The sequence below is a fragment of the Limulus polyphemus genome, unplaced genomic scaffold (assembly GCF_000517525.1).
Source record: "Limulus polyphemus unplaced genomic scaffold, Limulus_polyphemus-2.1.2 Scaffold6420, whole genome shotgun sequence".
Lineage (NCBI taxonomy): Eukaryota > Metazoa > Arthropoda > Merostomata > Xiphosura > Limulidae > Limulus > Limulus polyphemus.
Window position 1 is genome coordinate 1 of NW_013672030.1, and position 19,156 is coordinate 19,156.

General features: G+C 31.5%; 2 protein-coding genes across 2 annotated transcripts in view; one reads left to right on the plus strand and one right to left on the minus strand.

Annotated features, from left to right (window-relative positions):
- Positions 1–2,281: 2,281 nt before the first annotated feature.
- On the plus strand, positions 2,282–15,870 carry LOC106473703 (peptidyl-prolyl cis-trans isomerase-like 2; the record flags this gene model as incomplete). The annotated part of the gene is made up of 11 exons (XM_013934382.2): positions 2,282–2,412; positions 3,811–3,886; positions 5,438–5,538; positions 5,833–5,953; positions 6,947–7,143; positions 7,872–8,023; positions 8,417–8,473; positions 8,749–8,818; positions 14,330–14,392; positions 14,633–14,763; positions 15,513–15,870. Coding segments are annotated over 11 exons (1,190 nt in total), but the record flags the coding sequence as incomplete, so codon positions are not given.
- Positions 15,871–17,103: 1,233 nt separating this feature from the next.
- Positions 17,104–19,156, minus strand: part of LOC106473704 (phosphatidylinositol transfer protein alpha isoform-like) — a 28,241-nt gene continuing 26,188 nt past the window's right edge. The window contains exons 7-8 of the mRNA XM_013934383.2: positions 18,165–18,287; positions 17,104–17,149 (exon numbers count right to left, since the gene is read on the minus strand). Of these exons, the coding sequence (XP_013789837.1) occupies positions 17,105–17,149; positions 18,165–18,287 (168 nt within the window). The 3' untranslated portion in view covers position 17,104. The remainder of the gene's footprint in view (positions 17,150–18,164; positions 18,288–19,156) is intronic.

Below are 19,156 nucleotides of genomic sequence, written 5' to 3' on the forward strand. Positions count from 1 at the left end.
GGAGAAGGTTTGACCCCTAGATTTGTTCCTACTTATACAACGTTAAATAATAGTTATTAATTTCTGACAAAATGGAGAGAGTTTGCCCCTAGATTTGTTCCTACTTATACAACATTAAATAATAGTTATTAATTTCTGATAAAATGGAGAGGGTTTGACCCCCTAGATTTGTTCCTACTTGCACAACATTAAATAATAGCTATTAATTTCTGAAACAATAGTTGGAATGGGTTAGGTTTCAACCCCCTTGGATCCCTATCCTAAGTCTGCACCTGTTTATAAAACATTAAACAATATAGTTATTAATTTCTGAAAAAATTATGTAAGGGTTTGCTACCCTGGACCCCTCTGCTAACACTTCATCTGCTTATACGATGCTAAAGAATACGTTTACTCATTTCTGGAACAAAAATGGATGAGGGTTCTGGTACTTTTCTACCAGATCTGCACATGTTTATACAATATTTAAGAATACAATTCTGTAATCATGAATTATAACCATAACACACTATAAAAAAAAACAGTAAATTCAAACTAGTAGCCAGAGAGTTGGCAGTGGATGTTACCAGCCAGTTACCTTCCCTCTTGTCAGCAGTTCTAAATTAATCATTGTGGCAGATAGCCTTAGAAGCTTTGTAATAACAAAAACAGGAATAGTAAACTTAGTGGCAACGGGAATCATTACTAAACTGTCAAATGAGAAAGCACCATCCACCTGCCTATTATGTAGGTTTGTGCTTAACCACAAACAAACATAATGACGGAAGCACCATCCACCTGCCTATTATGTAGGTTTGTGCTTAACCACAAACAAACATAATGACGGAAGCACCATCCACCTGCCTATTATGTAGGTTTGTGCTTAACCACAAACAAACATAATGACAATATTTCAAATACTTGGATATTCAAAATAATTTAAAACTCTACTTACGATTAGTTGATTATTTTTGTGACAATTGACTTCATTTGAAATTTGATTAATCAACTTTTGGAGTAATTGGAAGTCCTAATTTTGATTACTTTAATCAACCCAATCAATTTATCTTAATTTTGATTAATCAATTACTTTATTGGACACTAATAAATTTAATTGCTACTCATAAGTAATCAATTATGCCGATTAAATTGCCCAGCTCTACATGTTACCCCTAATTCTTTATTGACTATATTATCATAAAGCTACTGTTATCTCATCCCTAAATCTTTATCTTATTGTAAATGTACTATCTTTAGTATATATATACCACATATTCAGAAACCTTAAGTATGTCTTTATGTTACCACTGAAACTTCTTAGAAGTTTGGTTGTATCTTAATAATTTATGAAATTCTCGTGTTAGATGAAATGATAATTAAGTCAATGACTTGTTATAAAATAAAAAATTTGGGAATTCTGAGCTGCAGTGAATGATCAGTTTTTCAGCAAAATAAACTTGAACCTACAGTACTTGTATCTAATTATTAAATAATCAATTCCTATTAACATCATTTGCTTTTTATGGAATTTGTGATTTCTAAAAGTCAGATCTGTTCACATATTGTTTAGTATTTTAAAACAAGTTTGTAATAACTTGGAAATTCATAAACAGCTGTGAAGAAAAACAGCATTTAATCACTGACAGTTCTTGGGACAGTAGCTGTTTGAAGACTTTTCACTAACAGTTTTTGTGAGAGATGTAAAATGTATAAATTCCTTAATGTAGTGAAATCAAATTGTGCTTTTGATTTTTTCTCTGTAGTTATTTGTGAAGAATTGTTTTAATGTAAATAAATCTGTATCATAGCTGCTAGATCTTTGAGAATGGATCTGGATCATAGCTGTTAGATCTTCTAGTGGATCTGGATCACAGCTGTTAGAACATCTAGTTTGAACCTGAATCATAGCTGCTAGATCTTTTAGAGTGGATCTGGATCATAGCTGTTAGATCTTCTAGTGGATCTGGATCACAGCTGTTAGAACAGCTAGTTTGAATCTGAATCATAGCTGCTAGATCTTTTAGAATGGATCTGGATCATAGCTGCTAGATATTTTAGATAGGATCTGTGAAACTGTCTTAATAGGAAGGAATGTAGTTGGTAGTGGTTTTACTGTATCAAAAAGTTATTCAGCCAGATGAGTATTTAAAGAAAATCTCTCTACCAACCGGTTTTTCCATAAAACTCATTGACATTTGTATTTACTTTTAGAATAAAACAGTATAATATTTTAGTTTTCTGGGAAGGGATTTTCTTGTGCCTGAGAGTGCCTTGGTTGAATAAACTAATGCTTGATTTACAGTCCTCATCAAAATATATCTTTTGTCATTTTTTGTGTTTCAGGCTGTAGACGAACTGAATATCAAAACCAAGAACTTTAAGGATCTATTGACAGATGAAACATTTCAAAAAAAGGATATCATTACCTTGCAGGTAAAGCTTTCCTTGTTACAATATAAACAATAGTTGGTGTGGCAGGGAGGAAATGATTTTGGAAAATAGTAGTTATCTTTGTGAGTTTATTTATTCAGGATTGGTTGTCTAAACGTTAGGTTGCCCAAGCTTTTCAGCTCATGCTTTGCAAGGATTATGTAGTCAGTGACAAGACTTATAAGGATTTCTGGTAACTTGTAAACTACATAGTTTAGAATTTGAACCATTGCTGCATTCAACATACCACATGACACACAAAAATTGATGTTTATCTGTGTTTTTTTAATATTTACTTTTAAATTAAGAAATTGAGTAATGTATAATACTAAAATTTGATTATAATGTTCAGTTTGATACTAAACTTATTGACATAAATTCATGAAATAGTAGTTCAATAAAATGTTAAATGTGATGACATGGCCTTTCACCCATGCCCCATCTGGAAAGGTTTAATATCAATGATACTATTCATGTATATAGGAAGTCTGTAAATGTAAAAACAGATTGGTGTTTATGATACAGGTTTCTCAAGGGGAAAATCTGCATGGAATCTCTGAGACTTGAATGATGTTTTAGCACTCTTGAGTTTGCCTTCATCAGGTAAGGTTGTGGAAATGATTGACTTAACTCTTCAGAGTTGTCTGATTGACAGATGAGCATGGACTTATGACAGAGCTCTTTAGGATTTTTGACCAGGGAAGCTGAGAGATGGTTGGTATTTAATCCTAAATATTTGATTTCTGTTTTGTATGTAAAGTGATTTTTCTTATCTTTCTCATTTTCTGCTGTATCGGTGAGTTTCCAGTTTTCCATGTAACTAGGTAGTCAGCAGTAATGTATGAAGAATACAAGAATAGGGAACTTCATAGATATTTTCTCTGCAGACACATTAACTTTGAAATGCCTGATCATGGGTGATTTATACACTGGAGAAACTGGCTGAGATTATACTAATATAAAAATGTAGTCTGATTAATGTAGACTAATAGTCCACATAGAAAAACTGGAAGCCCATTGATAAATCAGAAAACTGGAAAATCAAAAGGATAACCACTTCATATAAGAAACAAAAATTCAACAATTAATGGAGACTTAGAATTAAATACAAACAATCTGTTGGCTTCATTGATCAGTACTTCTAAAAAGCCCTGTCATAGGACAGTGCTCTGTAACCAATCAGCTGACCCTCAGTAGTCAAGTCAGTCCTGTTCACAACTAGAAATACCATTAAGAAACAAGCATGCTTGATCTGATGAAAACAAATGCAGTAGTGCCAAAACATTGTAACAACTACCAATGAAATCCTCTAAAGAAATCACTATTTATATTAAAAATCATATTTTTCTAACTAACTAACATCACTTTGTCTTGTATATACCAACATTATTCTTTCCAAAGGACCCTTCCAACTTAGAGAAGTTTAATCTTTCAAACTTCTACCATCTGAAGAAAAACCTGAAAATTATTGATGAAGGTGAGTAAATAACTTTATATAATGGAGTTTTGTTATGTACCTTGGAAAAATCATATGATAATACTGAGAACATTAAAGTTAGTAACCTAAAACTATGTTTCTAGATCTGTGGCCCCAATTAACGATCTCTAAAGTTATGTTTCTAGATCTGTGGCCCCAATTAACGATCTCTAAAACTATGTTTCTAGATCTGTGGCCCCAATTAACGATCTCTAAAGTTATGTTTCTAGATCTGTGGCCCCGATTAACGATCTCTAAAGTTATGTTTCTAGATCTGTGGCCCCAATTAACAATCTCTAAAACTATGTTTCTAGATCTGTGGCCCCAATTAACGATGACTAAAGTTATGTTTCTAGATCTGTGGCCCCAATTAACGATCTCTAAAGTTATGTTTTTATATTTGTGGCCCCAATTAATGATCTCTAAAGTTACGTTTCTAGATCTGTGGCCCCAATTAATGATCTCTAAAGTTATGTTTCCAGATGTACAACTCCAATTAGTAATATAAAATTGTTTCTGAATCTAAAATTTTAGTTAATAATCTAAAGTTATGTTTCTAAATCTACAACTCCTATTAGTAATCTGTAGCAATGTTTCTGAATCTAAAATTCTAGTTAATAATCTAAAGTTATGTTTCCAGATGTACAACTCCTATTAGTAATCTGTAGCAATGTTTCTGAATCTAAAATTCTAGTTAATAATCTAAAGTTATGTTTCTAGATCTACAACTCCTATTAGTAATCTGTAGCAATGTTTCTGAATCTAAAATTCTAGTTAATAATCTAAAGTTATGTTTCTAAATCTACAACTCCTATAAGTAATATGAAGCTGTGTTTTTAGGTCTGATTCCAATTAGCAAAATAAAAATATTTTTCTAGTTAACTTAAAGCTGTATTTCTAGATCTACAACTCCTATTAGTAATCTGAAGTTATGTTTCTAGATCTACATATCTTCATTTAGTAGCCTGGAGTTATGTTTACAGGGACTTCAGATTATGTGACCCAAGAAAGACTATAAGGTTGAAACTATGCTCCAGTTGTGTGTATATTTATCATGTCAAGAAACAAATATTTGATTCTCTACAAACATTCTTGATGCCACAACCTCAGAATGGCCACGGAGACATCTTGTTCTGTGGTTCATGTAGAGCTATAAACGTGTATCCTTATTACATAATAATAGTGGGACTTTTAAGCTATTTTGCCAGTTTTTGTAAGGGTATTTGAAACAGTTTTTCTACATTCAATGATATAGCTGAAGTCAAGGTATATGCTCAGTCTGTCACATGGATAACATGTGTAAAATTTGTAATTAAGTTAAAAGTTCCTCAGAGTAATTTCCTTGTCAATACTCTGCTTTCCTCAGCCTTAATCTCTGAGAAATTGTACCAAACTTGTCATTTTAGTTTACATACATACATTGGTGTGAAAATATAAGATAATTTTAGCTTGGAAGTTTCTGTTAGAACCAGTTTAAATTTCTATTTGTTGACCATTTTAGACAACTTACTGTTTTTCTTTTGATGTGAAATTATGATATTTTTTGAACAGAGGAAGAAAAAGCCAAGGCCAGTGGAATGTACACTTTGAAAGCCATTGGTTCGACAGCCAAGAACATTCTAGATGAATTAAATAAGGAGTACAAACCTCCAGTAAGCCCATGTCTAATTTGATTATGGTGAACTCCCCTTAATCATTAAATGGAGCTCTTGTTATATTTATAAAACCCATACATTTTAGGATTAATGAAGATCTGTAGTTTGGTCCTGTTCAGTTTATACTCAGTATGCATTTATTAGTTTAATATTTTTTTAGGTTGGTCAGTTTAATCTTCTCTTCATTTGTTCTCCATGTAGTTTTACAGGAAAAAATTGATTTAAAGTACCAGTCATATAGTGGTGTTTGTTATCTTTCTAAATGGTTAATCTTTTTTTGTGTATTTGCAGGAAAAAAATGAAAAAGCAAAGGTTGTAGCTGATAAATTTAATGCTGCACATTTTTCTACTGGTGCTGTTGCTGCTGGTTTCACTTCCACAACTTTTGAACCAACTACAAAGCATGAATCTGGTGAGTTTGTTTCGATGGTCCATGTTTTACATGGTTCTGATTTCATTTTCACAACTTTTGAACCAACTACAAAGCATGAATCTGGTGAGTTTGTTTCGACGGTCCATGTTTTACATGGTTCTGATTTCATTTTCACAACTTTTGAACCAACTACAAAGCATGAATCTGGTGAGTTTGTTTCGATGGTCCATGTTTTATATGGTTCTGATTTCATTTTCACAACTTTTGAACCAACTACACAGCATAAATATAGTCATAACTTTCTTTCACAACTATTGTAAAATCTGTAGAATCGGTAAACTACATTCGTGTATTAAAAAGTTCAGTAACCAGAATGTTTTCGAAAACTACATCTCATCAGAATTTTTTTGGCTTACCTTGTTAGTGACCTTTGTTTTTTTTAGTTCTCTCTTTGCTTAGTAAAACCTGATGTTGTATAAAGTAGGGTGTAAAATATACCAGAAAACCTTCTTTTCATTTTTAATAACATTTTATTATCATATCCTCACTGTATTATATTTTAAAAGCAATTTTCATCACTTCTGCCAGATCAAAAAAGAAAGGGCTTAAAGTAGCGGACATTTCTGTGGATAATTTTCTTTTGTTAATAAATTGTGAAATTTTACTTGATATATTCATGAAGTTGGAAAAATTGTGACTTAAATACAATCTGTTTTTTGTAAGCAGTTGTTAACTGTATCAGAATAACACTGTTCTATTGGTTGACTGCTGTGTATATATGTGGGAGTTAACTATAGTCACTTGTGTGGTGTGAGCAATAATAGAGTGTAATGTTCACAATGGGTCATTTAAAAGGCAAGTGGGAGAAAAAAAAGCCACTAATATTGGGGGGTGGGGTGTGTACTGTAGTTGTAAGACAATCCTGGATAAAAACTATTTAAGAAAACATTCTAGTTTGTATCATCTCCTGACCAAGCAATAATGTAAAAGCAGAAAGCATGGTGTAAAGGACGTAAATTATTTTTACTTCAGCCATCCTCGAAGATGATATTGTTCGGTACAGCAGAGTAAAGAAGAAAGGATATGTTCAACTACTGACCAACTGTGGCCCCTTGAACCTAGAGTTGCACTGTGATCTCACACCAAAAGCATGTGAAAACTTCATCAAGTTATGCCAGAACAACTACTATAATGACACCATTTTCCACCGCTCAATTCGTAACTTTATGGTAAGCAGTGTTTCTTGTCGGGATTTTACAAAAACAAATAAACTGACAGAATTTCATTTGCAAATTGTAGTGTTTTTGTTGTATTTGCATTCTAGTGGTCTGCAACAGTTCGGGATTCGTTGAGCTTCTCCCCGATATCAAAAAGGTTGATTAATGCTATACTAGAGGACTAGTTGTGTCCATGTATATCTACTTCATCCAGTTATTGGTTAAATCTACTACTGTTTAGTTTTTACATAACTTCACTACCTCATCAAGTTATTGGTTAAATCTACAACTGTTTAGTTTTTACATAACTTCACTACCTCATCCAGTTATTGGTTAAATTTACTACTGTTTAGTTTTTACATAACTTCACTACCTCATCCAGTTATTGGTTAAATCTACTACTGTTTAGTTTTACATAACTTCACTACCTCATCCAGTTATTGGTTAAATTTACTACTGTTTAGTTTCTACATAACTTCACTACCTCATCCAGTTATTGGTTAAATCTACTACTGTTTAGATTTTACATAACTTCACTACCTCATCCAGTTATTGGTTATATCTACTACTGTTTAGTTTTTACATAACTTCAAGTCTCATAATTCATAATAGCTCCTTCAGCTAGTTGCCGATACTTTCAGAACCTCAAACCTCTATAATTTTGTGCCGTTGCTAGGTAGACCTTTAACCTAAACAGCTGTAATTTATTAACTTAGCCTTTTTTTCTTTCATTCTTTCAGATCCAAGGAGGTGACCCAACAGGTACTGGAAAGGGTGGGCAGTCATTTTGGGGGGAACCTTTCAAGGATGAATTCAGACCTAATCTCTCTCACCAGGGGCGTGGGATACTCAGCATGGCTAATTCTGGAAGAGATATTAACAAATCACAGTTGTAAGTGACTTTCATTTATCAGTTTGTTCAAAGATATCCTTCATAAGTTAATAAATATTGCACGTATGTTACTATTATTGTTTTTTTAATTCTCTAGAATGTGTTAAGAAATTCTGAATTTTTTAAGAATAGTCAATATAAAATATAAGTTTCCAGATTAAATAACAGCCATTAATGAGACTTGTGTGATATATGTGTTCTTAAAAATAAGAAAATTGTAAAGAAACTACTATGAGGATTTTATTAGGCTGTAAAAATCATGAATTTTGGAAGGTGGACTAGATGTCTTTACTATAAGTATTCATTTACACTTAATACCCTCCCAAACTTTTTCAGTTTCCATTATTTTAAACAAATTCAAATTTAACTTAAGATAAAATGATATCCTTACAGCTTCATCACATTCCGATCCTGTCAACATTTGGATAGAAAACACACCATCTTTGGAAGGTTAGTTTATTTGACACAATAGCTTAAGTTCTGTATGACGTCATGAATTGTAATACATTCCTTGATGTTGCTTTATTCCTATTTTATATCTCAGTTATTTACATATATTTGATCATCTCAGTTATATGAAATGTTTGAAACCTTTATTTGTGATTTCTGCCTGATTATAGATTCTTTGTTCGTGAGGATATTAAAAGTTTACCAAATGTACATCTTGAAATGAAATTTTGAAAAAAGTTGAGCTAGATTTTACCATTGCTCTTCTTTTTCTCAAGGGTTGTGGGTGGTCTTGATACACTAAATAACATCGAAAGAATTGAAACTGACGACAAGGATAAGCCTATTGTAAGCCTCTTTTCTTTTTTAGATTAAGTTTTGGACTTGAAACTCTGTAATAACTTTAAAGATTTCTAAAGAATTAAATTTACATATTTATTAGTAGTTTTTGAGTGTCAAATATATAGACATGAGATTGTGAACATACACAAACAAGATAGTAATCATTTAGCAGTAAATATAGTACACTAAACAGTCTTGACAATGAGTTCTCCCAGTGAAGTGATAAACACTGTTACAGTTATGTGTACTTGTGAAAGTGGTTTCAAGTTCAACCTATGAATAACATTATTTAAATGTTTAATATTTGTATATATATACATTTCCTGTGTTAGTCTAGTTGATAGTTTTAGGAAAAACCTCACGAGATAAGAATGATGGTACCACAATGATGAATCAGTGTATTCTAATCATTATGAGTTTACTTACTGATTAGAAGTATTACTTTATTGCAAGTTACAGTTTTTACAGTAAGGAAGTATTTTTTTAGAAAAGTTACAGCTTTTCGTTCATTGCCACAATCATTCTCAAGTATAAAATTATTAATAGTAAAGAAGGTTTTAATATTTAAATCACTATTTAGCAATCTGACAATGGATTTAAGTTTTAAAATTGATAGTGCTTATTTATGCTTATGCATGTCAATCCACGTGGCGTGACAGATTATTTATTTGTGGCTGAACAGAAAAACAAAGAAAGTGAATAACTGTGGAACATTATCAAAGTATTTGCATAAGATAAAGAATGTCTAGGAAAATAAAGATCAAACATATACAGATATATAATTGGGTATTTGTTTATTGTGGGTAAAGATCAAACACATACAGTTATATAATTGGGTATTTGTTTATTGTGGGTAAAGATCAAACACATACAGTATCTGTATGTGTTTGATCTTTACCCACAATAAACAAATACCCAATTATATATTATAATTTAGTATTTGTTTATTGTGGAATTGTTTAATTTTATTAATAAAGCTTTTGTGTTAACGTTAGGTTGATGTTTTAGTACTTTGACATCAACCTGTTAAAAAAAACTGGTTGTTTTTGTTCATATGTTTGTGGACTTGGGAAGGGGGTTTTTGGCATTCTTTTCTCCTGATCTACAAATTACATTCTGTTTCACCTATGTAAGGCTTTGTTAAATATTTCTCCTAGCATGTGTTTAATTTTCATTCTAGGGCATTATCTTAAGGTTATATTTAAGTGCTAGTCTTTTCCAAATTTCTTGGAGAGGTATGATATTTTCTACATATGGTATAGTGCAGGTGATTAGGTTTTTTAAATGTCTCTTGTCTGTTTTTTTCAAATTCATTAATAGTTTCTGTAACTACTTTACATTATTAAAGCATTCAATTAAGTGTGCAACTTGTTCATCAGTGTTTTCTGTGCTGCATATAGTGTATGCTAAACTTAGAGCTTTTTAGTGCCAAGCTTCTAGTGGATTACATGATTACAAAACCAGTTTATGCAATTTCCACTGTATGTATTTTTCTTTTCAATGAAATTTTTAGTGAAGATGCCTTGGGAGGTTCGTGTGATATTAATGTTTAAAAAATGTATCGTGTAGTTATTTTCGTTTTTATGTAGGTTGTTTATGTGCTGAAAAAATTTTTTGTTCATCTTGACAAGTAAGGCCACAAAAACATCATCTACATGGCCGTAGGAAACAGTAAGGCTAGTCAGGTGACCATTTTTAAATGGCATATATAGCTATAACTTATGTATTAAAACTTTTTTCTTGTAATTCAATACATATGTTGTGTGTATGCAGTACTTGTAGTTATAATGGCCCAAAATTCAATTTTCAAATATTTTCTGAGGATCATGCCCCAGACCCTCCTAGAAATGGCATTGGCCTGACCACTCCATAACTGGCAGGCTTATGGAAATGACTATGTGATGTAAGAAAAGTGCCTGATAATGGATTTCCATGGTTAGTCTGTGTAACTGAAGTACAAATATCTGTATTGAAAGCATATAAATGTCACTAGTTGTAACAGTTCAATTAGGTGTTTTTATTTTACGTTAATTCTCGTTTTGGAGTCCTGTGAACTAATTTCTGCAGAAAGTTCTATTGCCTCATGACAAGGGGTTTGGGGGAATAGGTTTACGACATTACTGTATGAAGTGTTATTTAATTTGGTGATTATTTTGGAAACATAAGGTTAAAAAATCAGTTAAAGTATTTACTGAGGTTTTAGTTTGAAGAGTTATAAGAATACATAATTTGGTGTAAGTTTATTTGGTTTTTATGGACTTTCGGTAAACCATAGACTTTTTGGTGTTCTTGGGTGGTTTGTATGCAAAAAATTATAAAGTTTAAAAGTAATAATTTTTTATTTTAGTAACATTTTGAGTAATTTGCTCAATTGTTTGTTGGGGTAAGGTCAGTATTTGACTTAGTAAATTTAAATGTATAATTTAGTGTATTTACCTTTAAAAAATCATACTGTTTGGTTGGTAAAATCACAATAGTTTCCTTTATCAGATGAAAATGTCTTCATTGTTTGTAAGAAGTTTTTGGCCTTTTCTTTCTGCTGATGTCAAATTTTGTCATCAAATTCATCCATGAAATTTTATTATGGACCTGTTTTTGGTAGGGAAATTAAATTGTTCTAGTTTTTTGGAATGTTGAATATTTTTGATGAATTAGATGTGGGTTTAGTTGCTGTTGATTGGATTTGCAATTTGATTCTATTATTACTTTCCGGCAGAGATTTTTAATCTAACACTGGAATGATGAGAGGCGTTACTGCATAGTTAAGTCCTTCAGTTTGGGCTGTGGTTTAAGATTCACCAAGTTGATCACATTGTTCTTTACAGTGTCTTGTTTTTATTAGGAATGTGCTGACAGACAGTTTTTTCAAGTTTTGCCTTTAAAGTAAGTTGTGATCAAACATGCAAGGTTACTATGGAGAAAGGTCAGTTCTCTGTGTGTTTTATTTGAACTTTTTATACGATAATTTTGATTTCTTTTGTATGTTGTATTGAATGTTCAGTTTTATTGTTAGGAAGGTTGGTGTCAACTTTTTAGAAAGGTTAGAAATAAAATCACATTCTTCAGTTTGTTTTGTAATGAAATAAATCTCGCCGTATTGGTGAGGCTTAACTGACATTCCATGATTCATGATATAGAAATTAGATTATAACTTTGGTTAAAAGAGATTAAAGATGACCAATTTTAGATGGCTTCTTGTAGTTTTAGCGCTTTATCCGAGATGGTACTCCTTGTCTTTGAGGAATTAGGTTAGGCCTATAAACGTAGTGACGTAAGACTAAGTCGATGTTATGCACAAAAAGGTGGACCTTTCAAAAGCACTCGAATTACAGGGTTTTTATCATTTCATATTAAGACTTCTTGAACCTACGTGTTTTTCTGACATCGTGAAACAAAATCTCAATTGCTGCTGTAGTTTGAATTAATAGTTTCATTGTCAGTTTACTTATTGATTATATGTATTATTTTGATAATAGGTACATCACTTTGATCACTGGTATGATTATTCTCAAGTACACAAGTTTTAGTATTTAAATGAACATTCCAAAATCTAACAATGTGGTTACTTATGCATATTAATCCATGTGAATTGACAGATTATTTATGGCTGAATAGAAAAAACAAAGTGAAGAAATATGAAAATGTAAAATATTTGCATAAGATTAGGAATATCTGGGGAAATAACAATCAAAGACAAATAGAGGTGTGCTTGGGTATTGGTTAATTGTGGGACTGTTTGATTTTAACTATGCAGTTACTCTTCCCACCACATTGGAGATTGATTTAAAACTAGCTCTGAAGACTTTTGTAGGAAAGTAATAATGGATTCAATACCCATTTAATTCATTGCAGAACAACAAAGAATCAGTGGAAATATTCAACATTCCAAAGATCAACTTAATGAGCAATTTCCCTATTAAACCAAAAGCATTAAAAAAAATTCTAAACAGAAAGAAAAGGCTTAAAACGTCTTAGAAACAACGAAGACATTGTCATCCAAAGAGTTGATAAAGGAAAATATCATGATTTTAATAACCAAACCATAATGGTAAATATATTGAATGATACATCTAAATATTCACCTTAACTCAACATACAACAAAAAATTGAGCAAACTACTCAAAATAGTATTTACAGAAAACTTACTTTTAAACTTTATAATTTTTGCATACGAAGCAACCAAGGAGACCAAATAATGTCTTTTTATAACTCTTCAAAGTACAACCTTGATAAATACTTTAACTGGATTTAGACAGTAACATCATGATGTCTAGCTCTGATGTTGTAAATCTATTTCACAAGACCACCTAACTGAACTGTTAAAAGTAGCAATTTGCTTTCAATACAGAGACTTGTACTTCCTTCAGTTACATAGACTTCCATTATGAGGCATTTTGGCCACTTTTCTACATCACAATAAAACATCATGCCATAGTCACTTCCATATGTAGATGACTTTTTTTTATTCAGCTTTATTTGTCAAGATGAACAAATAAAATTCCTTCAACATATAAACAATCTACGTTAAGACATACTACACAAATAACATAACACGAACCCCCAAGGCTTCACTACTAAGGTTCACAGCAGAAAATACATAAACTGGTTTCCTAATCATGTAATCCACCAGAAGTTAGGCATTCTAAAATGTCTCCTAAATTTAACATACACTACATGCACCACAGATGAAGAAGTTACACACTTAATTCAATGTTTTAGTAACAGAAACTATTAATAGATTTAAAAAATACAAAGAAGAGACAGTTAAACACACACTCATGAAACAAAGGAAACCTAATGACTTGCATTATCCCATATATAGAAAATATTAGCATACCTTTATAAGAAATTTGGAAAAGGCTAGCCCATAAATATAACCATAACACATATGGAATGAAAATCAAACACTTTTTGAAACTTATATAATGAACCCACCCCATCAGGAAACATTTACAAAATAATTTCTGAAACAGGACATAACTTGAAGATCAGGTTAAAAGAACAAAAACCTCCTTCCCAAGACCATGAACATATGAATGAACAGAATGTCACAGTACTAAAAGTTGAACCTAACGTTAACAGAAGAAAAATTACTGAAGCCTTATTACTAAATCAAACAATCCCACAATTAACAAATACCCAGGAATGTCTCTGGCTATTTCTCCAAAAATTTCTAATCTTATGCATAACATATTTCACATTTGTTTTTCTGTTCATCCATAAATAAATAATGTGTCAATTCACATAGATTGATATGTACATGCTTAAGTAACCACTATCAATTCTAAACTTTAAATACATTGTTGGATTGTTAAACCGTTTACTTGAGAATGATTTCACCAATGATCAAACATTGTAATTATTAATTTACATCAGCTACATTACTTACTGGGTTAATTTTTTTAGTTCTGATCTGTGTAGGTAGCTCACTTTGATCATAATTAATCAGGATCCTGATAAAGGGAAGTCAAAACAGTAGATAAATATAAGACTTCATCTTTTTTTTTTCTAACAAAGGAAGACATCAAGATTCTGAAGGTTGCTGTCTTTGTTAACCCTTATGAAGAGGTTGATGAACAGGTAAGAAGATTTGATTGAAATACCAGTTTACTGTTGCAGGTTTTAATAACCACAGTAATATGTTTAACACCAAACAAACAATGGCAATAGTTGATTATTTTCGTGACATTAATCCAGTTAATTGCTATGTTCTAGTAACTAACATATTTATTTTTCATGTTTTTAACGTGTTGTCTGTGAGACATTATGGATTTGGAAAAAAAATTAAAACCATTTCCACATTAAATTGTATGATCATAGTTAGCTAAAGAGAGAGCAGAAGAATACAAGAAAAAAGAGGAAGAAAAAAAAGCCACGACTACGAATAAAAAAAGTATCCAACTGAAGGTTTTCAGAGAAGGAGTTGGGAAGTACCTAAATTTGGAAGAGAGGTGAGTATCAGATGGTAGAATAATCCTAATTCTTTTTATAGCAAAGTTAGAAATTTCTCTGATATTCGCTGTATTTCGTTTATTTTTATCTGTGCCCAAAATCTAGTTCTAGATGTATGAAACCGTCAATTCAATGCAGACACTTAAGGTCCTAAAAAAAGGAAAATAATTACTTTGGACTCTGCTTGGAAGGAATATTAACCTTAATTTATAGGTGGTATTAAAACACTAATATCTTGGATCAGTAAAGAAAGGGTAGTCAGAAATGTTTGGGATAAATCATCACAGTTATAGTCATGCATCTTCAATTAAAAATCAAACTTAAAGGTTTAGAACAGTGATTGTTGGGCTGTTAAAACATTTCACTGACTAGTCTATCTAAAGGTTAGGTGTTAAAATTAACTTTTTCCCCCAACCACTTTAGTCATTTAAAGTATTGTTGTTCAATAACAATTTACACAGTTAGAAACATAAATATATACATGCTCAGTTTGTTTTTACACTCTAATGTTCAATAACAATTTACACAGTTAGAAACATAAATATATACATGCCCAGTTTGTTTTTACACTCTAATGTTCAAAAACAAAATGGTTCCTATTGAAAGACTATATAAACAGGCAGATGGTTTACCAAATACTTGTATTTATAGTCATAAAGTTAAGGTTTTTTGGATGTACACATCTTATTACCACAAAAGGTGAATCTTTATTTAAAAAGTATGTAATTGAAAGGTTTGAATTTCACAGTAAAGGTAAAGAAAAGGATTTGCCTACACCACCACTGAAGAAGAAAAAGAAAGTTGTGGCTGGAGGTTTTGGAAATTTTAGTTCATGGTGATCAACGTACAGCCAAACATCTGTAAATATAGATAACATATACAAGTAATATGGGATACTATTTGATCATCAACTGTTGTAATGTTACTATACCTTTTTTATTCACTTCAAGTTATTCCTAAGGAAAACTTAAATCATTAAAAGCACCATTTTCTATTAGAATTCTGTACAATGCATTAAATTACTGACTTATAGTTGCTTAGGAAAGAAAATGCTAACAAAGAATTAGACATACAGTCAGCTACAATAAAGATGGTTTATTTGACAAGGCATGTCCGCTAAAAGTACATTATGTGGTAGGAGCAGTGTTGAGAAACGTAATCTTCTTATAGAAAACTGGTTACTGTGTAAAGATTGTTCTACATTTGATGAAATGGGTAAAAAAAAGAACATGCCTTGTCAAATAAACCATCTTTATTGTAGCTGACTGTATGTCTAATTTAGTTAACAATAATGGCATTACTACTCATTTTGTGGCAGGAGCTGAATTCTGAACTGTAATAATATTACTTAAACACATAACACCTAAACTGTTCAAAGAAATTAAAGTTTTTCATTTGATGTGCCATCACTAATTTGACTTTTAAGACAATTGGTATAATGCCAGTGTACCTGTTATATAACTATTAGAAATTTCAACCCTCCCCAAAGAAGCAATCTTCACTCAAGTTTAAGATTTTATCAAAATGTGACAGTAAACTCAATTAGCATGCTGTAACAGTTGGGGAAATTCTGTAAGAACATACATAACCCCTGAAATTGTGAATTGTTGTTTTTCTAACAGACTAGATAAGAATGTAGCCTCTTCAAGCAAACCTCATAAGAACTTAATTTATTGATCAAGAGGTGCACCACAAAACAGTCATTTTTCCTAACAATAACGTTACTAGTTATCGCTCGTTGAAACTCAACTTAAGTAGATTTGGCTGACAGTTGATATTGTTATGAAAAAAATACAGCCTCAAACACCTCTAGGCAGACTTTCTACTATTGATTAAAAGTTATTAGTACCAGTTTTGCTACTTCTGCCATTAGTGTGTAACATGTGATCTCTATAGCTGTAATTTATCAAAATACAGTACCAGAAATTTGTTGCTTTTATTATTAATCCATCAATATGCTATAAATCTGGATAGCAAACTATACAATAGCCATGGCAAAACACCAAGAATTTGTGAGTCTAGAAAAACAAAAGTTGCACAAACATTAAAGTACAAAAAAATACTGTAGACCTTACACTTATGTAGAAGAATTAAAATCAACCAAGACATAGGTTATAAGATTACATTTTAAAGTATCACATAATGACAGCAACATACCATTATACACATATAAATCACTATATTGTTTGGCATTTTTTAAGAAGACTTGAGGAATGAAAACACACACAGGTTGGAGGTGAATGGGAGGCTCTCTAACAGCAGAGGTTGACTTTTTAGTTTCATAAACATCATCACGACAGTTTGTGTTAATTAAATCTACTCAAGTTCTGCTAAGTGTATTTATTCGTCACCTTGCGTTCCTCGGACTGGTCCTTCGTTAATTTGCTGAAAAACAAACAAAAAACAATGTTCAAGGTAGTATCAAGTCATGAAACTAGTCTGACATAAGTTCTCTTCGATATCACTATCATATTATTTTTGGAACTAATCACCAAAACCTTTACTGATAACAAAGAAAACTTACTTTTACATAATCTTTTATTATAAGCAAAAAAACCTCAAACTGATAACTACGTTAAGAGGTTAACATTGTATGGATAGTACAAAGCCAACTAAGTAAAATTTGTAACTGATAACATCACTGAGAGCTTTTAATTCTATCTGCAAAAGTGGGGTCAAAACACTAGTTACAACTTTTATGGTTACATTCAAAATTTAAATAAATAATTTTATTGTATGTATTAATTGAAAAAAGGAAATGTTTAAATAAATTTTCAGTCTTCACTTTGCATGTCATATGATACCTCAATGTTCTGATCTTCACTTTGCGTGTCATATGATACCTCAATGTTCTGATCTTCACTTTGTGTGTCATATGATACCTCAATGTTCTGATCTTCACTTTGCATGTCATATGATACCTCAATGTTAGAATTTTAATTCTTCCCTTATATGGGTTTCAGAATGTCTACCAATTAGAAACACCAACTATAAGTACTGATAGGCTCAAATTTAAGATAAAAAATCATTCATCTTTATTTTCTGAGTTATCAATAAATTTGTTACATCCACTACAGCAGCTCCTTCCAACTCATGCTTTTAAAAATTACATAATTACTCGTGTTTTCTTGTCAACAGTACAAAGGAGAGTTTAAAGTTCAAGCTGCATCATGTGACACAGAGAAGATGGAGACATTGTTCTTTTGAAATTAAAACCTAGATAGTTCAAACTTTACATCAAACATGATATTAAGAAAGGTTGTGACAAACATCCTTGGACCCACACATACAGTTAATACACTTCAAAGATTTGAATCAGATACTTGTTTTAGAGCTATCAGAATGAACTAGGTTCTACTCCACTGTAGGTCTAATAGTAAAACATAAAACTTCAGTTTACCTTATTCAGTACTTTCTTGGTTTCATCTTCAATTGCCCGGATTTCTTCCATCGTTAAACCATACCAGTGATCTAACCAACAGAAAACTTGACGGTGAAAATTCAAGAAAATTCGTCTATAACTCTAGAAAAAAAGATGAGGGGTATTCTATATTAATACTGAAACTTAAAACAATGCAACCTGAATCATCATGGGACATTACTGTAATATCCAAAATTATTGTGTAATTTTTCAGGTTAAGATGACTACTGGCCAGAAAAACTAACTACTTTACAGCTGGATAAGTATATCCTGTTCTGAGCATCTGTATCTAAACAGGGGCAATACCCTTAGTGATTAGGGCTACATAGCAATTGTATTAACCATTTCGCAGCCATAAAACTAGAAAAAGATCAGAATTCACCATAAAATATGTTTGTTGGAATCAGTAAAACATTAACAGACACTGTTAGAACTAATCCTTTGAATGATAAAAGGAATATTTTATCTACTTATAAATCTTTCAACAACAACAAGCAGAGACGTGTAGCATTCAAAAGACTGATTTAAAATACTATTTTCACACTTATAGTCCATAATGGATTAATGAAGACAAACTTAAACCTTGGCGATTAGTGTCACTTCACCAATAATACTAGTTTTATTGCTTCACCAGCTTTCAGCGTATAATTTGGAGCATAAAACATACTAAAATATCCAGTTTTTTACCCACTCAGTCATTAAGTTCATGTTCTATAGATATTAAATACTGATGGTATTCAGAGAAAAAGTCAACTGGAGGAATATTCTCACAGTCAAACAACTGAACCCAAATTATCACATCCAAGGTGAACTGGAGGAATATTCTCACAGTCAAACAACTGAACCTACATTATCACAATGAAGGTGAACTGGTGGAATATTCTCACGGTCAAACAATTGAACCCAAATTATCACATCCAAGGTGAACTGGTGGAATATTCTCACAGTCGAACAACTGAACCCAAATTATC